At 38.7% G+C, this 22,008-nt stretch overlaps 2 protein-coding genes across 3 annotated transcripts; both read left to right on the top strand.

The window, feature by feature from the left end:
• Positions 1-207: 207 nt before the first annotated feature.
• On the top strand, positions 208-6,589 carry SPATA5L1 (spermatogenesis associated 5 like 1). 2 transcript variants are annotated; one of them, XM_035554126.2, is made up of 8 exons: positions 208-1,424; positions 1,915-2,100; positions 2,675-2,833; positions 3,367-3,576; positions 4,143-4,235; positions 4,601-4,735; positions 5,448-5,573; positions 6,250-6,589. In XM_035554126.2, exons 1-8 carry the CDS (start codon positions 348-350, stop codon positions 6,400-6,402), a joined length of 2,139 nt encoding a protein of 712 aa, XP_035410019.1. In that variant the 5' UTR covers positions 208-347; the 3' UTR covers positions 6,403-6,589. The 2 variants fall into 2 exon arrangements, with proteins under 2 accessions (XP_035410019.1, XP_035410018.1); XM_035554125.2 differs by having other exon boundaries at positions 210-1,424; positions 4,008-4,235.
• Positions 6,590-7,112: 523 nt separating this feature from the next.
• On the top strand, positions 7,113-11,229 carry C11H15orf48 (chromosome 11 C15orf48 homolog). Its single transcript, XM_035553761.2, has 5 exons — positions 7,113-7,245; positions 7,323-7,383; positions 7,598-7,686; positions 8,433-8,493; positions 9,173-11,229. Exons 2-5 carry the CDS (start codon positions 7,342-7,344, stop codon positions 9,239-9,241), a joined length of 261 nt encoding a protein of 86 aa, XP_035409654.1. The 5' UTR covers positions 7,113-7,245; positions 7,323-7,341; the 3' UTR covers positions 9,242-11,229.
• The last annotated feature ends 10,779 nt before the right edge of the window (positions 11,230-22,008 follow it).

Raw genomic sequence — 22,008 nt, 5'->3', positions numbered from 1 at the left:
GGGAGGCGCGGGATCCCCGGCATGTCCAGCAGTGAGGAGAACAAGGTGGCTGGCCACGACAAGGGGTATATTAGCCCTATTTCGGCTGGGAACGGAGGGTGTAAAATGCTGAGATGAGACTGTGGCAGGGGCTTGCCTCACAGTGCCCTGACGGCCCTGAGGGGGGCAACAGCGAGGCGGGAGCGGGAGGGACGGCAAAGTCCCGCCCTGGTGCTCTCCCTCAGTGCGCTTGCTCTGAGGCGGTGCATGCGCGGGGCTCTGAGGGATGGCCGCGGGCTGTGAGGGAAGGGAACTGCCGGGTGAGGGGTGAGTAGGGAGCCCCCGCGGCGCTGCGGTCGCTGCCCGCGATGGAGACGGCGCCCTTAAAGCTGCTCCAGCCCGAGCCCGGCGACGAGGGTACGCAGAGGTGTAGGCTGGGCCCTGCCGCCCTCTCCTTCCTGGGTGCGCCGCTTGGGGCCCCGCTGAGGATCTCCCTGCCCGGCGGGAGCTGCTTGTGCACGGCCTGGCCCAGGGCGGACCTGGCGGACGGTTACCTGCAGGTTGACCTGGCCTCCAGGACCGCGGGGGTGGCGGTGGCGGCGCTGAGGGGCCTGACGCTGAGTCTCGGCCGGCTGCAGCTGGTGCCCCGTTGCCGCCTAAAGAAAGCGACTGTGAACGTGGTCCTGAAGAGCTCAGCGCTGCGAAAGTCCATGCCCCGAGCAGTGCTTCAGGAGACGATCAGGGACCTGCTAAGAAATGTTTATGTTTCCCATCATTACGTTGTTACTATTGCCCCAAATCTCGAAACTCCTGTGGTACACATTGAAATGCTCTCTGTAGACCCTTTGACAGAGGAAGCAGGACTGATAACCCCCCAAACAAGCATAAAAATTAAAGAGGTGGTCACTGTAGAAAGGTACAGGCACTTATTGGAGGACACAGGAAAAATTTCAGTTGCAGGACTGGATGATGTGGGAAGGACTTTGAAAGAAATGATTGATCTGCCCTTCCGTTTTCCAAAAACTTTTAAGAAGCTGGGGCTTTCTGTCCCTAATGGGGTGCTACTAATAGGCCCTCCAGGTGTGGGGAAAACTCTTATGGTAAAGGCAGTAGCAAAAGAAGTGGGTGCGTACCTGCTTTGCATCAGTGGTCCAGCCCTGTATGGTTCCAGGCCAGGAGAAAGTGAAGAGAATTTGCAAAGAGTCTTTGAAAAGGGCAGAGAAATGTCCCATGAAGGCCCGACTATTCTCTTTATTGATGAGATTGACTCCTTATGCCCAAAGCGAGGATGTTCAAACAATGCTCCTGAAGATCGTATTGTTGCTCAGCTGCTAACGCTACTGGATGGTGTAGGTAGTGAAGGCAAGATGGTCCTCATGGCAGCAACAAACAGGCCTGATGCCTTAGACCCTGCACTGAGAAGACCTGGCAGATTTGACAGAGAGGTAAGCAAACCCTGTTAGACATAATGAATTTGCTTTCTTTTCCAGGGGGACACTTAATAAAGTAATTCATTTTTTTAGAGGAAAAAATGGCTACTAGTCATGTTCTGTAGTGGGATTCCACAGATTTGAGCCACATGTCCTGTTTCTCTGTTGTGAACACCGAAATAACATCTTTGCCTAAGACTTACGTTCTTATGTTTACATTACCTTAAAACAGTATTTGGTGAACAGTAGCTGACAGTGTCTTATGAACAACTGTTTATACAACACTGTTGACTTAGAAGGTAAGCATAAATGAAAGGTGCTTTAAAAATTTTATCATTTGTATGCTGCTGCTAGTAAGTTTCTTGTAAAACTCTTTAGTTGCAATACAGGTAGGTAAATTTTCAGAAAACAGTATAAAGCAGAGACAAAGTTGCTTGCCAAGGTCTACAAAATAAGAGGAATATAGCAAAATATCTCCTTAAAATTTGTATTGTATTTGTTTTAGGTTATTATTGGGACACCAACACTTATGCAGAGAAGATCCATCCTGCAGTTGCTTACATTTAGTATGCCGATTTCTACGGACGTTGATTTGATTAAACTGGCGGAAATTACAACTGGGTATGTTGGAGCTGACCTTACAGCACTCTGCAGAGAAGCTGCTATGCAGGCTATGTTCCACAGCTCTTTGGTATGCTTGCAAATTAATCAAGAAGAATGTAATTATTATGTACCACAGTTTCTCCATTAATACTTAGTTTTCCTGGAAATTCTCAAGATGAAAAAGTCAGAACCTAAAATGCTGAAAAGCACCAAATGTGTTATAAATGTAAATATACCAATGCTTTTACTGCATTTGCGGTTTAATAACTGCATTTTACAGACTTTTTGAGTTATGAATGTTAGACCGTTTGTATTCAAGAGAATCAAGGCATTTATGTGTAGTAACCCTGAATCTAGCAACTATTTGATTTTGTAGGTCACTCTGTAATGGAAAAGTAATTTAGGGAAAAACAGTAGTTTTCCCTAAAATACGCGTTTCTGATAAAACTGTGGGTTTTTTTCTTATAAAAACTTTTCAATAAAGAGAATATATTCTACTTTGTGCTACATCTTTTTGTATGCAGTGCTTAAGCTTGTTAGGGCAGGAGTTTAATTGATTATTGATTGCATTCGTCCTTTTGTGAAGTGTTTGGCATACTAATAGAGCATTGTAAATTATTATGTAAAAACATTATTAATGTGCTTTATTTGGTTTTCTTCAGGATTCAACTGAAATGGTGATTAACATGGCAAGTTTCCAAGAAGCTTTTAAAAAAATTCAACCATCCTCTTTTCGAAGTGTAATTGGACTAAAAGAGTGTAAGCCAGTCACTTGGGAGCAAATAGGTGGTCTTGAAGATGTAAAACTGAAGTTAAAACAGGTAATGTATAACATGTATTTAGATAAAAAGGCAGTTTCTAATAACCATGTGCTCCAAGGTGTTCTATGTGCTACATTATAGAAATGTATTCTCTTGCAAATTACATGATTCTAAATTGTATTCTAAACATTATTTTCTATTACATTAAGTTATTGCAGTGCTTGTGATTTAAAAACCTTCCTGTCCCAGGATAACAGCAATAATACCATGGAATAATTATCATGCTTTCCAGTATCTGAAAAACTCTGCAGCAGTACATTTCTGAGTTTGTACCCAGATGTGGCTCTTGCATGTCATTCCTCAAGGATTGCCTTTTATTCTGTTTGAGACTGAGAGGAAACTTCAAGAAGGAGGGAAAGGGAACGAGGGGGGTCTGTCTTTTTATACCAAAAAAGACCGTATTAGTATTCTGCGTTGATTTCAAATTAATGCATGAACAAAAGAGAGAAATATTTTGCTTAGCTGCTTTACTGAATGGCTATGAACTTGAGTTCCTTTACTGAGAATTTCATCCCTTTTTTATGTATTGACAGTGCATTGAGTGGCCTATGAAATTTCCTCATGCATTTGCTAGGATGGGCCTGTCTCATCCAAAGGGTGTTCTTCTCTATGGGCCATCAGGGTGTGCCAAAACCACACTGGTGAGGGCTGTGGCCACAAGTTGTCACTGTTCCTTTCTTTCTGTAAGTGGTGCTGACCTTTTTTCACCTTACGTTGGAGATTCAGAGAAGATTTTGTCTCAGGTACAGTTTTTAATTTATATGAGATCTAAAGTTTATTTTTGCCTGATTTTTATGAAGTGTAAGTTAGGCCTAAATTTTGTTATTGGAAAAATTATAGTTAAAACTTACCTAGTTTTGAAATAGAAAAAGATAATGCATTCACATTTATGTAAATGGAGAATCTAACCCTAAAATTATACCAATTTTAAACTTTGAAAGTATTTCTACCCTCTTGTTGTTAGTTCACATAAGAATTTAATTAAAAAGCAGAATCTGTCTGTAGTAAATGTAAGCCAGAATGGCTTTTCGAATGAATGCATCTTTTTTTGTGAACGAATTTATCTTTAAAGTTGCATAATTACGTCAAAATACAGAGTGAATGTAAACAGGTGATTTCACCTTACCCAGTAGAAAGTATGTATTAACATTTTATTCTATCAATCCAAAAATAGGTTTTTCACCAAGCAAGAGCAAGTACTCCAGCAATAATATTCTTAGATGAGATTGATTCTATCTTAGGGTCTCGGTCACACCATAAAACTGGCTATGGTGTCTCAGAACGAGTTCTTTCTGTTCTTCTTAATGAGTTGGATGGCATTGGACTGAAAGTCACAGAAAGAAGAGGAAATAAACTACAGCTTGAGGGCCAATGTCAAGAATTAAGTGACGAGGAAAGACAGGTAATTTTTTAGTTGTTGGCATTCACGTTTTTAAACTTAAAATCCTTAAGCTTAAAAATGTGCTATTCTATTCTGTCATTGTTTCTGATTTTTATAAAATACCATTTATAGATTGCTGATTTTGTATATGCTGTTCATCAATGAGACTTTGTCCAAACAAAATACCCATAAGCAAAATATTAATCTAAAATTATGCTATATATAATAATATATAAATTATTAATATTAAAAGGAAAATAGACTCACACAGAGATGCGTTTTCTTCTTTCCCTTTTTATTTTCTTACTAGTAGTTAACAAATGTATTTAGATAATACCTATCTGAACCATGTTGCACTAACTTGTTCATATAATCTCTTTACTCAGCTAGAGTTTCAGGAAACTTTGAACAAAGATTTCATGGTAGTTGCTGCAACAAATAGACCAGATATGTTGGATGATGCTTTACTGCGTCCTGGAAGGCTAGACAGGGTGATCTATATTCCACCTCCGGATCTGAAGGTGATGTATTACAAATCCATATGTGGCTTCAAATGGAGAGAGAGAAATTGGCAGCATACTTTAATTCAGGAGTAAAGGGGAAATATTCCAATAATATAAATATATTATAGGAATATATATTAATTATATATTAAAAAATTGATGGATGGTTCACTGAAAATGAGTCACCAGATTCAAAGTACATGAAGTTTAAAAAGGAATAATCCTGTTTGTAATTTAAATACCAGTTATTTTTGAAACGGTGCATGTAGTTACACTATTGCATATAGAAAACATCCAAAAATCTGAAATAATTCTTTATTTACAGAATCAAGCTGCAGTTTAGGAAGTATCATAACAAGTTGGCTGTCCTTGCTTCAGATCTCTCTTGTGCCCTGTAAATGCTCAGTAGTATAGATGTTTGTCCTGAGCCCCTCAAAAAAAGAGATGACCCGCAGCAGGACAAATATAGAACCTTCAGTGTAAAATAGCATTTTCATGAAGTAATGAGCAACTCTGAATACCAGACTTTAATATATGAGGTAACCGCAAGAGTGAATATTTCCATTAATTGTATTTTCTTTACTCTTTCACCAAAAATATGGTAGTTCTGCTTTTGGTAATTTCCTAGATCTTTCTTAGTTCTGATTTCAGATTTTTTACTGCTTTGGAGTGGGAGCAATTGTTACTTTGTTTGGTTTTGTTTTCTCATTTAATGTATACCAACTTACAGGGAAGGCTTTCCATTTTGAAAATTTGCACAGAAAAAATTCCGTTAGATTCTGATGTGTCACTGCAAGACTTAGCAGTCCTAACAGACCTCTTCTCTGGAGCTGATATTGAAAATTTATGCAAGGAGGTATGAAATATTCATGGTTAATCTGCGAAATAAACTATAAATTAAACCTTTCAATGAAAATAGTTAACTTCTGGAGGTTACCAAGCCATCTGTAGTACAGATTATTCCACCACTGAAAATAAAGAGAATGAATAAAACAGGAGGACTGAACAAGAATTAATTCTTTAAATAAAAAGCCAAGTAAGTATAAAGGGTTTCTGTGATAATTTACTGGTGGAAGTTATTCTACTGGCAGAAGTGGGAGCTGTACTACCTTTTATTTCATGTGGCTCTTTGTAATTCAGGCTCATATCTGGAGGAATCATGTTTTGTGTACTGCAAGCAGCTGCGGCATTCTTAGCTGAAAGCAGCATGTACTGTCAAGGCTAGAGTGGAAAAAAAATAGAACAGTCCATAAATACTTGAGCAAAGTTATATTGAAGGCAGAAAAAAATGGGAAGAAAATCCAATATGTAAATGATCAAGGATATGTTTTCTAATACAGACAAAAAGTAAATGTGAAATTTACACTAGTCCTACCTGATGGTGTGTCTAGTGATAAATATAATTCATAGAATGCTGTTCTCAGATACTTTGTCTAAAATTTAGTTTAATGTAAAATATTTTAAAATACTTGAAGTAACTTCTTTTTGACTTAATATTATAAGCATTTCAAGCTTTTTTTTCTTTCCTAAAGGCTGCTTTGTTGGCATTGCAAGAGAATGGACTTGAAGCAACTACCGTAAAACATGAGCATTTTGTAAAATCACTGAGGACTGTAAAACCATCTTTAAGCACAAAAGACTTGGAATTTTATGAAAAATTTTATAATCAAGAATTAACGTCTTGAATCAAAAAGGAATGATGTGGCATAAGTATTTTTAAATATATCACGAAGACTGAGATTTTAAGTGTTTTGTATCTTTCCTGCTTTTTCATACTGTACTTACTGTAGTTTTCAATCTGTATGAAATACAGTAAAATTTCACTGATGAAAAATGTGTAATGTCAGTAATGAATAAACTGAAATCATGGTTGCTTGGGCTAGGTTTCCATTGGATGAAATGGGTAATTGAGATAGCTGTTCTGTAGTACTCCACGTAACTTTGTTTTACTATACATTTCCTAGTTTTGATTACAAACACTGGCACAGTAAGAATATTTAATTTAAAATGTGAAGTCTGAAAAGGACAGAGTGACTACTGAAGGCAGAAGAGCTTTCAGAATGTGAAGTATGAGAAACCAAGTCCCGTACTATCCAAAAAGATAAGCCATTCCATATGTGCATCTCTAAAGGCTTGCTTTCTCAAAGGCAGGTTTCCAAAGCCCATACAGTTAAAAACTTAGGGCCACGGTTAAGTTTTTGCTGCAGCAACTGGGCCACACTTCAGCTGGGCTCCATTTTCGGTCCATAAACCGCTCGCCAAGCCCTGAAGCGAGGCAGGCCGAGGCCTTTGCCCTGACATGCTGTTCCTCAGGCAGCAGGGCTCGAGCGACGGGAGCCTCCAATCAGCGGCCGGCGTCGCTCCCCTCAGGAGCCGGGAACACCCGGCGGGGGGCGCCCGCGCTTCTTGCGTCGTTGCGGGAGCGGGGCGGCGGGTCCCCCCCGCGCTTATATAAAGGAGAGAGCGCGGCGCCCCGTACCGGTGTCCCGCTGCAGCGCTGCCCGGTTACACCTTTGCCGTCCCGTCAGGTAACGCTGCGCCCTGCTCGGGAGTCCCGCGGCCGGGGGGTGCCCAGGTTTGGTAACGGCCCCGTTTGTTCATCCAGGTCCGCAGCCGCAGCGAGGATGAACACGAATTTCTTCCATATAATCAAATCGAAAAAAGAAGTAAGTGCCTCGGGTCGGTTCTGAGCCCCGGCGGCGGCTGTGCTGAGGTGGGCGCCCCGAGCCCGGGGGCTGCCACCTGAGGTGCGGTCCCTGAGGGCTTGGGGAGCACGGGGGGCAGCTCAGCCTGCCACCGGCTCTCCTGCCCGTACAAATCCCTCCCGAGCTCAGCCGGGACAGGGAGCTCCTCAACTCTCCTGCACTTCGTGTCTTTCAGCTCATTCCCCTGGTTGGAGTCGTGTCTTTTGCAGCAGTTGGGGCTGTTGCTTTCTCTGCCTATTCCCTCTTCAGCAAGTCTGATGTGATGTAAGTGAAATACTGCTCGGAGTTTATGCTGGTTTGTTCATCCCAACGGAGGCAGTTGACAATTACATTTTCCTGAAAAAAACACAGAAAATCCAAGTGTATGTTCCAAAGTACTAGGAAAGATTAAGATATCGGCACACTTTAAATACTGAAAAATCAATAAATATAGTGTAATGCAGACGGCTTCCCCACTTAAGATTTAATAGGTAATATTTATTTTTCTTGGCTTTAGGTGTAATAGGTTTTAGTTGTTCTCAGACAATTGGGTAGAGGCCATTCAGATATGGGGTGAGCAGGCTGTATCTAAAGAACAGTATTTGCAAATACGAACTTAAAATAAGTTAATATAAAATACTGGAGCCAAGTCCTTCACTCTCTAAGCTTTTGGGATATTTTGTATTTACGTTAAAGTGACTGAAATAGACAATTTTAGCCGTCAGGATCAGAATCCCCTTTTTATTTGCATCTTTATTTAGTTTTGATTTTCAGCTTTTTTGCCTAATGTTTGGTAATACATTTATACTCAGACAATATTGGCATGTTGGTGCTTTGGAAGTTACAAATAAAGCAAGCCGTAATTGATGCCTAACCAGAATTTAAAATACAGAGTTGACCAAACCTGTAAACGTGTTTCAAGGAGCTACTTATGTGAATAGTTCTATTGCTAATAGACTCCTCATGTAAGAAAAGTATGTGCAAGTTCACACCCTAAAACGTAGTACCTAGTTTGCTTTCTTCTCTTAAAGCATTAACAAGACTGGCAATCCAGAGCCATGGGAAACTGTTGATCCTACCCGGCCTCAGAAGGTAATTAATGTAAATAATACAGTCAGTGTAAATAGCATATTTTTTTCCAATACAATAACTATAATGTGTAAGAACTAGCAAAATACTGATGAGGAAAAAATGTAAAGCTGACATCTGTTTAAAAGTGGAACTGATTGCATAGCTCATTACTTTATCTAAAGAATTTCCCCTACGTTACTTAATGATAGTAATTAAGGTATTTCCTTCTTGGTCGGCTGCTGAATTTGTGGTCTATTTGTTGGCGTTGGCCCCCACAACATCTACTTACTCAATTCCATTGATAACAGTAGATACACAGACTGTAGAGGAAATGCTGTTTACATTTGCATTGTTCCTGAATTACAAAATTGACTGAGAATGGTTTATTGGGTATTACAGCTGTAAGGAAAAAAAAAAGTTTAGTAGAGCACCTAGGACAAGGAAAAATACAATTATCTGGAAATAATATTTGGGTTTATTATTTTATTAATATCAAAGTGATTTTGTTCAACAAATCACTGGATGTGATATTAGTTATTATTTTTGCTTAGTTCTACTAGGAAAATATAAAGCTATCAGAAATCCTTCATCACCAATAAGTCGATATATGGTGTTGTGGGGAGAAGACTAACATTTTATTGAGAGTGGACTTAAATACTGAGGGTTTGCTAATTTCTTCCATGTTTTCCTTTGAATCCAGCTATTAACAATCCATCAGAAATGGAAACCCATAGAAGAGTTGGAAAATGTCAAAAAGCTTACAAAGTGACAAGTTTCTGTTGGCTCTAAAAGGTACTCTATGAATCTAGTGGAATCACTTCTGCACAAACTTGACTACTGAAATCAGTGTGCGGAAATGCTTCTGCTATGTTTTTAGGGTCTCCCTACATTTTTTGGACTCTGGATGAGGAGTTTCATTTTGCCTTAGAAGTTGGCATACAACATCCACATAGTCCAAAAATCTGTTTCAAAGCTCATTTTCAGGTTGCATTTGATGTCAAATGTTGAATATTCAGATGGTAATTACATATGGAAAAAGACTTCACCCTTTTTGTAGAATTTTATTTTCTCAAAATACATCAGTTTTGTAATTTTACAGTGTTTTTTAATAAAATTGCTTAACTTTTGCAATGTTATATGTAAATTCCATGAATGGGAATTACCCAAAAGCTCTTCTAAATTAAGATTCTTGGTCTGCTCTCTCTTTATCCTATATTTTAATGCACTATGCATATTGTATGCAGACAAAATAGTCATCATAGCCAGAGGATGTCTATGGATGGCAACATACGTCATCATAAAATACACTTGTATTTATTTCCTACATTAGCTGTGATGACAACGTAAAATGAAGTTAAGATAAGGTTCTATTCCTAATACTAAAACTTGCACGTGTGCTCAGCTTAATCCACCAGGGAGTTTTATATGTTACTTGAGACCGCAGGGTTAAAACATAAGACTTCAGCATGGCTAAAAGGGATTTAGAAATGAGAGAATTTCTGTTATATTTAAATATTGCTCCTGTTTAAACTTAGAAAAAAATGCTAGAATTGGGAAATACACTACCCAAAACCACTTAAAATGTTAATTTCTTCATCTTGTGGTAGGTAGTTCAAGCTTAAATTTGCAGCACAGTTAACAGTTTTGGTGTTTGTTTTTTTTTGTTGTATGTTTGTTTGTTTTGTTTGTTTTTAAATAGATATTAGGACCTCTGCTTTAACAAAGAGAAAATAACAATTAAAGTTAGGAAAACAGATTAAAGTTAGGAATGACTCCACAGAAAGACACTTTCTCTTTAGTTTGTTTACTGATGGATTGGCTAGGGAAAGGACGCCGTAATCCCAATGAATTAATAAGGGGATATATGTACATCCAATGGTGAAACAGTCCTTTTGTAGGTATTTTCTGTATGTTTTCCTTGCAAGCCTTTTCATATATATTACATAATTTCTTCAACACTGGATGATCAGAATGCATGTTACTTGAAGGAAGAAAGCAAAACTGAAACAAGTTGATTTGAAGAAGTCCCCCTTCAAGTGCGTAATAGTGAACCTAGTGCTGTAGCTTCCTCTGCTGCAGCAAAGACAAAACAAGTTAGTAAAGCTGTCTCCAAACTTTTAAGGTAGTTTGGCTTCAGAGACTTCAAGTTTTCTTAAAGATGTTTTCGATGCTGAGAAGAAAAAGTTATTTATCCCGCACTTGTGTGCAGATACAGTATAAATATTTAATACGTAAGTATGACTCAGCAGCATTTATATTTAAGAGTGAGAGGAACAACAGGACTTCAGAATACACACTTAGCTTTCATTTTAAGGAACGACATTACAAGACAATCATGTAGTATATAACCACAAAAATCCAGTGCTCTGCGGAATAAACTTTTAATCATTTAAATAGAGAAATGTTTTAAAATATTTTCTGTAAGTTACTGTATATTTACATATGTTGCTCTATTACATTAAAAGGTATGCTGTGCTGTGCTCTTAAGTTGATGCATGAATTAAATGAGTTTGTCTTTAAGTAAATCACGTGTATGGTCTATGAATACTAATATTTCTTTTGACCTAAGTATGTCAACATTGGGGAAACAAGTCATTTTTACGTGATTTTTGTACTTAAATACTTTTCACTGGTGTCTTCCAGTAGTGCATTAGGCAGCGTGACTACCATCAGTCCCAGGTTATTGCTTCTCATTTTCTCCTAGGGCATAATAGCAAAGGTAATAATACAATGTTTTGCTTGTTACTTGCTTCCTTTAAAAAAAAAAAATTTAAAAAAAACACATGGATTTGTGGAAAGGGTTTTCACATTATGTAAGAAATCATCATCTCTTTGTATACTTCAAAAAGATCATGAGGATTGTTCAAGTCCTTGGGAAAACTTTTTGAGTGCTCAGACCATCCCTAAGAATATTTTGTCTGCTGTATTGATGAGATTACTCCTATAAGTAGGGAATACCAAGGCCAGTTGCTGTATCTACCCCCAGTACTGCTCAACATAAAGCAATAAAGTGATGTACAAATTATTTCCTTACTCTGCAAACATCAGAGTTAAGACAGTAAAGATTTAATCCGTTGAATTTTATGAGTTTACTTTTATGAGAACAGTAAGATTTCCTTGTCCTGTGTAATGCAAACCCATGACTTTTTATTCGTTGTGCAATTTAGAGGCTGTTGAAATAAATTTCACTTCTTTCTTCCTTCTCTCCATTCTTTTCTACTTCTGTGTCCTACTTAATCTTCTGTTTGAGGTTTTGGTTTTTTAAACAATCGCTGTCTTCACTCACCCTGTCTAGTACTTTTCCATGGAGCTATATCACTTCCAACTATCATATTAATTACAAAGTTTCATTAAAATGCTCACTGGCTTGTTAAAATTTCAAATATGGATTAAAAACCATTAGCAATGATTTTTAATGGTGCTAATCACCATTTGAAATCATTAGAATCTATACAAGTTACGCTTTTCTAACTGCAGCTGGCTGATAATTATTAAAGCCCATTTGTAAATAGTTTTCTGGAAGAATAGAAGGTTGCTTTCTGCAGTATGCATGCAAACTGAAGCAATAATTGTGTCCCCCAAAAAAATAGGAGCAAGAAAAGTTTATGTAATTTTGTAAATAAATGGACAAATCCATCAGTTCAAACAATCCGCAGAAACTTAACAAATGTTTAAAACCTTGCTTTCATGGAGCAGTAACATACAGGGGAACCTGAGTGCTACTGCCTGTTCTGGGGTCTGATTCAGGCTTTATAAAATGCCAGCTCTTTCAGCCTTCTAAAATATTTCCTTTTTGTTTTAGGAGTCATTTAAAAATTCCTGATCTGTATTTCACTTACTGTCTCCCAGCCTTTCACTAAGATCTTTTCTTGAGTTAATAAAAGAGCTAGGCCCCAAGAAGGATAAAACCTAATTGTCGACCTCATTTTAGCCTCTACCCTTCCTCCAGCTTATCTGATACACCTTTAAACATACGTATCCTTAAAGGAGCCATGACATGGGACAAGCTTGATGGCCTGGCTGTAAGGACCATTAATTCATGTATTAACTCTGTAAGTTTGCAAAATCTTTGAGCAAAATTTCAAATACTCTGAATTCATTTTAACTTCCAGAAAGTGAAGCCTGTCAATCAAAAAAACCACAACTTTATATTCTTTGCTATGTACCTTTATTTTAATTGCAAGTCTTTGTTATTACAGTAGTACTTAAAGGCTTAAACAGAATGATGCAAGATTTGTGGGATCCAAGACCTGTGCTGAGTTTCTCCTTTGGTTTTCTTTGCATATGATAGCCTCTGTGTCAGCATTTCTCTGCCTGACAGCCCTACCCCTCCATGTATCTCCACTGCAAATAGTTTACTACCTAGTTATTTCATTGGTGCATGTGATTTCTGTAGTAAGTAGTTATTTACAGTGGGGCCTGGTGCAATCATTAAAGGAAATTGTTCATCCTCCAGTTGTCATCTGTCTCAGTGCAGAGGGCTCTTGCCCCTAGGACTAACTGTAGAAAACAAACAAGAGTAATGGGAATGATTCACGTGTTCTGGCCAGTGTTTGGTGTTGGATGCTTCCCAAAAAAGCTTTCAGATTAAACAAACATGGCCACACTACTCAGCACAGTTTTAATTCATTGTCTGAAGTCTTCAGTGTATAGCATATGCCTGCCATACAGGCAGCACACAAGATAACACGATCACCTAAAAGCCTGACTGAAATGGAAATAGAGAAGCATTAGTGAGGAAGAGGACCTGGGGAGCTGTGGCTGGACTCAGCAACTATTTACCTTCAGGTGTTGATTTGAATAGACAGCAGGCAGATTGTTTGCTGAAAGCACTCTGCCATCATAAAATAGCCATCACCACAAATTACACCCTTCAGAGAAAGTCCAAAGAGTGAACAGGCACCTACGGGCCTCGCCCTGTGCAAAGATCAGACACCTTTCTGGCATTTCATGGAGGCTCTATCAACCCTATTCATTCTGTACTTTGGCCTAGCGATCAAAGGATTTCGGTTTAATAATGTGTTACTTTCAGATAACATTATTATATGTCAATTTTGCCAGCCCTGGTACTGGAGATGCAATGTCCTCCTGTAGAATTAATGAGGGATTTGCGGTGCCCTCCGAGGACCCCTCACAGAGACAAACTCCATTACATGTTAAGCCAACAGGAGAGAGCAGCTGTCCAGCGGCTGTTACCCGCCACCACACTGAAGGGGAATCCTGAGGGATCCTCTAGTGCCCCATAGCTGCCTTCTCCCTCAGCCACCTCTCAGTGGAGAAGAGGGAGCACAGAGCTGTCCACAGGTGGCGGGTAATGGCGGGACAGGGGGCTTTCATTAGCACCTCATTAAGGAGGTGCAGTTAAGTGCCATGTGGGTTCTTCCCTCCTTTGCGAGGCAGGGGAGGGCAGGATAAGCCTCGATGTGCATTGCTGTCAGACCACCTGTGGGAGCACTGGAAGGTTGTGAGCCCTCAGCAGCGCTGACGATTGCAGCAAGGAGAAAAGAGGTACAAAGAGAGTAAACTTGCCACACCTGGGCTTTGTGTAAATACACTATTTTTAGGTGGGAGGAGTGAGGAGGTGAGCTTCCTCTCTGTGGTGGTGTGCTGTCTCAAGTAGTTTGTGAGGTGAAGGATTTCTCTGTATAGCAAATGAGGGAGATTCTAGAAAATAGTAACTGTGGTGTTAGGGGATTACAGGGTTTTATTTGGCGCGATGGAGCGGAGTTAGCAAGTCAGAGTCCCAGAAGTAATTTCTCTGGGCTTGTCACATGCTGGTCTGAAAAAAACAACAGAAGTCTCATCAAACAGCAGTGGGAGCATGCACAGAAGCGCTTGGTTTTGTTTTGCTCTTGTCTACACCTAAGACTGGCAAGGTCAGGCCACCTGCGTGGTGCAAGTGCTGTGGGGCTGGGCTGAGGCCACCTGCCTGGCCGCGTGCCTCATGCCACGGCAGGCCTATGCCACTCAAGTCATCTCTTGTACTCAGGCTCCCACCCTGCAGCTTGTGGCTCCTCATGAAATGGCCAGGCCGGACTGGAGACACCAGGGCCTACTGTGGTATATGGCTATGCCATCTGTCTGGGTGATGGGCCTTGATGCCTGTGTGTGGCTGGGCACCTGCTCTGGGCAGCAGATCTGCTGCTGCTGATGGCCAAGGTTTGGCCATGTGTGTAACACTTCCTAAAATCCTTTTGTCTAAATACATTAGACTTCACAATGTGATGTTATAAGATAAAGCCAGTCATCCTTGTGACCTTGGTCCTGTAATACTTTAAAGTGCTTGTGCTAGTCTATTAAAATTCAGATAAATGTGTTTCCAGCTTTATAAGCTGTCAAGCAGTTGAAAACAAGTCTCTTCAACTTCAAACATTTGATCAGAAACCTGTATCAGAAACCTGGTATTACTTGATTTCTGCCTCTCACACCCTCCTATTTGCTGCAGAAACTCCTTCCTTATTTCCCTTGCTGACACATTTTTTTTTCCTCATGCTATGTCTCCCTTTCATCCACCAAAACAAATACATCAGAAAAACGTAGAATTTTCTTGGTCTAACTTGCTTATACTGTTAGTATTGTTTATTAGCGTATACCTGTACTGTGTTATAGAAAGTTAAACTTCTAAAATGATTAGATCAATTTATAATTAGGCTGGTGATTTAAACTCAGAAATTATGAAAAAAAAAAAAAAAAGAGAAAATAAACCCACCACAGTCATGACTTTAGTAAGAATTTTTTCTTTATTTTTCTGTAATAGCGGTAAAGATGCATAGTCTGAGCTCTTTAATCAAAGATTTCTGTACTTTATGTGCATTAAAAACAACAAATACTGAATAATTGTTTTTCAGTTTTGAAAATAAAATTTTAATTTGCCTCATACGTAAGTATGCTTTGTCTCACTTAAAACTCAGGTAAAACAGTTGTGTGTTTTTTTTCTTTAAAATTGTAAACATATTAATATTGTATTGTTAGGTAGGTTCCATTTCACTGAAAACTATTTCTTAATTATGTTGCTGTAGAAAACTAAAGACAGTGTCTGCTAATAATATTATGGGATTCTCTCCCTTACTTACTGTCTTCAGAACATCTTTTGCTTTGAGTAAGGTCTGTTTTCTGACTGAAATCTGATTGATCTAGTTGTTTTCTGATAAGAAAATGTGAAAGTGACTTGTTCATGTTCTGAAACAACAAACTTGAAGTGGTCAAGTAGTTGCTTATTCCTAAATACTGTGAATTGTGTGGATTCCTGTAGCCTTGCAGACCATGATGGTGGCAGTTGAAGCAACAGCTGTGAAACAGCTTTTTCCTTTTTGTATCTTCTTTTTATGTTTGGTGTTGGTTTTTTTTTTTTGAGTAAAATCAGAAACATTATTTTTTAGGCTAGAACTCACTCAGCCAGAGTTTTGCTGGCTTCATGAAGCAGGGCCGGGGGTGGTAGCTTTTGAATTTGTGACTTTACACAGCAGTTCTGTTTTTTCTTATTTTGAAAGCAGAATTCTCTGTTGGAGTGAGTGGGAGTCTTGTACAGACATTGATGATATCAGATGGTGTCAAATTGGTTATCTACAGACTTGGGACAAAATGTCAGTAGGATACAGCACCAAAACCAGACTGGGGGGACCAGAGGTCTGTAGCGACCGACTCAGCATTGCCTGAAGGAACTTCTGCGAAGTGATGCAGTCAGAAGGCAGAGCTGTTGCTCTCCCACTTCATGGTTACAACCATTTTCTAGAACTCTCCAGTGTTCAAGCCACTTCCTGTCATTCTACTCCTTTTGTATGGTATCTGGCATGAGATCAGTCTTTTCTGGTAGACCAGAGGTAGCCTGCTAGTGTCTGAGGCCTACTGTGGTTCCTCAGCCTTTTTCACAGAGCTACGTTTCATCTTCTGACAGGACTGGTGCATCTTGCGAGGTGTAAGCAAGGAATGCCAACCTTATCCTGCTGGATTGTTACATGGATTGTCAACATCCCCATATTCTGAAAAGCTGGAGTTCCTTGTATTCCTGGTCAGGTGTCTTAGAATATGCAGATTTTTACTGCAAAATTCACGTAGGATCAATACGATGCATTACCAAGTGTAGCTTATTTCAATACTTTTATTACACTGCATGATATGCTGGGAGCAAACGAGGTAGCTGTAGATGCAGATAGATTAGCTGAGAGGTCAGAAAGCCATACAAGTTTGAAAAACTTAAGTAAATGTATTTAAGCTTTCATTTTTAGCAAGACTTTCATTCTTGGTTGCTTTTTGTATGACATATCTTTTTTTTCTAATTCAAATAAATGTATTTGCAGTAAGTAGGTGACTAAATGCCGTCCTGTACCAGACTTGCTGCTGCAGCACAGACAAGGAAGTAAGTGCTGAAAAAACACATTGCTTGTAATCCCTGGTAGTAACAGGGAAATGTTATCAGTTTGCCAAAGAAAGCAAAGTCACATACGTGTCATAAATCACTGATTCATTGCATCAAAAAAAAAAAAAGCTGTTCTTATATTAAAGATGTTAATGTTTCATGTAATGATTCATCTCTCTTACCTGTTGTAAGACTTTTACAATTCAGTGAAGCCTGAAATATGAAGGAAAAAAAAAGGCTGTCCTTTTCGAGTCATGTTGGGTGACTTTGTAAGTGTTTAGAATAGTCAGGTAGGACTTGGATGAGATCTTAGTTATGTATCTGGGAAAACACATGTTAACATTATGCTGCCTTTACAGAGTTTATTTTCCTCTTGTGAAATGCTTTGAATGGAACATCTTTAGTCAGAAGATAGAATTTGGCTTAAAGACTGTAATATCCACCCTACTCCTACTCCCAGAAGCAGAAATACATTGCGAAATCATAATGACTTGCAGTTCTGTTCCTTGCCAAACTAAGCCATAATTTTAATGTTATCATAGCACGCTGTGTGAAGTAGATGTAAAACAAACTGATTTTGAAGTTACAGATTTCAGGGAGACATGGAATTATCACAGAACATGTAGTGGTTGTGTACATATGCAAGTACATGTTTGTTTTTTAAAATTGCCTCTTAAGAGAAATAATGAGTTTATAATTAATGTAATTATTAAATATATAATAAGTTTATAATTATTACAAGCTTAATAATAAGGGTGTGTCTGAAGTTTCTGTATCCTCATCAGTTCAAAGAGGAAGCTTTTGTAGTATGCAAAACAGGGTGATAGGTAGAAGTTTGAGCTATGTGTTAAGCGTATCACTTCTCGATGCACATAAAGGACAAAGAGTATATACCCTCTATGGGCCAATGCTTTAAAAAAGCCAAATTCCCACCTAAGTTATAGGTAGAGTCACTCAGTAAAGATCCCGCATGTTTGACCTATCAGCCTGTTCTCAGAAATCGTCACAGCTGTCTGTTTGGCAGTACCACAGACGTAATATACATTCCTCAATAAGAAAAACTAAAACACAAAGTTATTACTGTAGCTAGAGATGAGCATTTGTTGAAGCAACCTGTAATCAGAGGTACCAAAATCATGAGCCAAGGGAACTTCTTTACCTATTGGATTTTCTTCTTCATGAAACAGGTAAAAGGATATGTGGCAACCCAACAAAGGAAGGGGATGTGGGCAACTCTCCAATTGTTTTTATTATCAGGAATGAATGGGTATGGTATGCATGAGATGGGTAATACATATCCGTGCTTAAGAGAAAAATTGTAAAGCCAGCTATCAAACATTCTAGCTTAACAGCACAACAGATCAACTAATGCTGCAATCTGTAAACAAAATTGGTGTTGGCTTAACTTGTGACCACTGCAGTTTGGCCCAGAAATATGGGTATGCTCCAGAGTTGGCTGCATGGTAATGTAAAGGCATCTAATGCTTTTCAGTTGCTATCTGGAGTATCTATGTACTCTGGCTTTATCTGTGGGTTTTTGTGTGTGTTTTTTTTTTTTCCCCAACTCCCTCTTTTGTACACAAACACACCTTATATGATCAATAAAGTATGAACTATTTAAGGGGGAAAAAAAACCCAACACTTTCTGCAGTTTGAATATCCTTACTCAGCCATAGCAGTTGGTGGATCCAGTGTTAAGATTTCATTTTGTTGTGTTACTCTTGCTCTGTGGGCTGCTTCTTTCTATCTCTGATGGCTAAAATTAGGGACTACCTCTTCCCTCTATCCTTTCTCCAGAGAAACATTAACTGTAATAATTCTGAGGGAAGAATAATGTTCTGGTTTCACTGCTGATTTACTGAGATAGTTAATTGATCTAATGTAATATGATATCCTGCATGGCTATCAACAGGTGTGTGGATCTAGAAACATATCTTCATTTACTGCTTACTGTACATGACCCTTTAACTTTTGATACGCAAAGAGTTGCTTGCTTTTATATTTTCTATGATATGACTTCACCTTTGCTCCATGGCAAGTCCAGGCAGCAAGGTTACCTGAAAAACAAAACAACTTGTTCCATCTAGGCTACACTTAAAGCAGATGTCAAAGCACCAAGAAAATACTCTGTGTAACTGGGTTGGGTGATTTCACTTTCTAGTTGATGGTAGGTGTTTTTTTGCAGAAGCATAGAAAATACAGAATTGCTTAATAGCTTGAAGAAATGAAAGAAGACTTTACTGGAAGGAAGTTGTGGTTGTGAGTTGCTCAGCCTCTACATGAAGCCTGTTCAACCAGCTTAAAAGACAGCAGTAGCAATTGCAGCACTGTGGTATTTTCTACTTAATTTTGTATCTCCCTGATTTGAAGCAAAAATGCTTCCCTCAGTGTATGTTTTTGATTCAAAGTGTCATCAAATCCTTTATCTTAAAAACATGTCCTCTTACTTCGAATTCAGCACCCTACAGAAACAGTACTTATTTTCATAGAAACTTATGGCTTTGCATGATGGATATTGTTGTTTACATTAATGAATGTAATTTGTTCTAATTGCATTTGATAGCCACAGCTGACTTACAGTCATAGAACATTTTTTATTGCATACCTGGGACTGGCAGGAGGTAATTTATCTCTGTATTCCATGGGTATTTTCTGTACAGACCTTTAAGAAGTACCTTAAATATTTCCCGGTAATTGATTAGCAAATCTGTGGTAGGCTTGTGCTTTTCCTTATTGCATGTGTGTATCCACAGGGGGGAAAAAAAAAACAACTTTTTTTTGCTTGCTAATAAGACATTTGAAAGATTTGTGGCAGAATACATTCCTCTGACACCTAAACCAGCAAGTCCCAGCGATTATACTTGGTGCACAGCTCTTTTTATTAACGCTGGGCCTAATGCCCCCTCTTCTGGTAAATTTGGGCAGGACTTGCTGCTTAGTGCAAGGGGCAGCCTGTCCATGCAGTTTGTCAGACCTGTTCTTACACTTGGCTTGGAGAAAAAAACATAGGAAATCTATAAAAAACAATGAGTAACGGTATACAAGTTTCAAAAGTTTACTATCGTCTGAATTATGAAGAAGTTTAAATATAGTATTTACATTCAAATAGAGGGTTTTTGGGGTGGGAAAGGCTGGTTACTATCATTAAATGTTATTGTTTACATTTCATCAACTTATTTGAGGGCTTATTAGCTTATTTCTGTGTGCATTGTGAGAAAGAGAAACCAGAGGAATGCGGGAGTTGGGTGCTCTTAATGTGTGTGAGCCAAGGAGAATTTATTGCCTGCTTGCCATTTGGCTGCTGTTATGAGTTCAGCTGTGGCTAAGATCCCTGTCTGTATTGGCACTGAGTGCAGTGGGGTGTTTGCTGGGCAGACAGCCTTAACTGTTCTCATATGCTACTCACAACCCTGGAACAACCACTGATCTTTTCAGCGGGTATAACAGTAAGAAAATCATAAAGCAGTCATCGTATGGATAAAGCTATACTTGTGTTCATGAAATGGCTTGTTTTTCTTCAGAAACTGGTGCCACAAAAGGTGTACATGCTTCATAACCTTAATAGAAGTGACTAAATTATGTCATGCATTTTATCACTGGCAGTTTTCAAATGAAGAAACTGTGAAAATAAGGAAAAAGAATACATGGAGAAAAGGAAAATAGATAAAGGAGTAAAAATATAGATTTGGATTATCATTATTATACAGCTGTAAAAGTAGAAAGCAGGCATGCATGTGTTCTAAGAGCAGATTGCTGTCATAACTGCATAGAAGTAAATGGAAAGGATAAGCATTTATTTCAGCAGCTTCCAAAGTTGTCAGGTATTTCACAGAATGGAAGGGCAGGTATTGTCCTTCCTAGAGCATTCAGCTGTGGAGAATTAAATGAGAAGAGTAAAAACAAAGGGGATTTGCCATCCCCAGAGCACAGAGTGGCAGTTAGTGTCCAGTGTAATTTCTTACCAAGAACGAGGGTGAGGAGAAGCTGGGAAGTGGATTAAGGGGTATAGGGAAGGGGGGAAATATATGTTTTATTTCTTAATGTACAAAGAAAATCAAAAAGATTTTTGGCAGTGCCATTTTGGATGTTGAAGACTGAGTTCAGGTATGACATTTTACATGGTAATCCTGCTAGTATAGAAAAAAGTGCTGCTAGTATAGAAAGGAGTGTCAACACAATTTAGAAAAGAAAAATCTTCATTAAGCAAGGAAAACACTAATTCAGAAATAAAATTGGTCTCTGTTAAGTTTCGTCTTAGCATAAGAACACTTAAGAATATGAGCAGAATGCGAGGGTTTGCAGTCCATTCCTTGTAAAAAACACTTGACTCATATGAGTAGTCATCGAAGTTGTATCTGTACTTCAGGAGAAGATGAGTAAAATCACAGATTAAAATTTCTTCCCAATGTAGACTGTTAGAGATGGCAGAATTTTCACAGAATTTTAGCTGTTTGATCAGCAATAGCATTTTGGCACATCTCTGGAAAGCAGGAATACTAGCTGTGGAAGCCTCAAATTTTAGGTGCTTATTGGGTAGGGACAACTCAAAAAGTAAAGGCATTCTCATTTCAAGCAGAAGGGTTTACAATGATGAATAGAGAGGTATGAAGACATGTAAATGATCTTGTGATAACCAGGTGAAATAATCTGGATGTGCTGCAGAGCTGCTTAGAAAGGCACTACATGATTCTTGGTTATACCAATGCCACTTTCCTCTAAGGTGATGACTGAAAAATGATCTTACAATATCTATAACTTGCCTTCTTTTATACCCACTTTACACTTACCAGAGCACTGCTAATGCATGTTAGATCATATATTCCCTGTAGTTTACTTGCGAATAAACCTTCTCAAGAGTTCTCTATTCATTTTAAGTAAGTGTGCTATTTCAATTTGTTTATTTTTAGAGTTCTGTTGTACTCTTTTATTCCATCACTAGGAGTGTTATAAATTGTGTATTCCTTTTGTTGTGGATTAATAACAGATTCAGAAGAGTACTGAGATCTTATGTGAAATGCAGCACTGCCAGACAACTTTTGTCCTAATTTATAAAGACTAAGAAAAGGGTTAGAGGTAGGCCACACAGATACCAATTGCTATGTGAAACCTTAAGACCTTAAAATAGCAAATCTCCACTTCAGAGTCTCCCTGATACAGATGCATGGATTCTTTTATTTTAG

The sequence above is a fragment of the Cygnus atratus genome, chromosome 11 (genome assembly GCF_013377495.2).
Source record: "Cygnus atratus isolate AKBS03 ecotype Queensland, Australia chromosome 11, CAtr_DNAZoo_HiC_assembly, whole genome shotgun sequence".
NCBI classification, from domain to species: Eukaryota; Metazoa; Chordata; class Aves; order Anseriformes; family Anatidae; genus Cygnus; species Cygnus atratus.
This window is presented reverse-complemented; position numbering and strand designations above follow the sequence as displayed.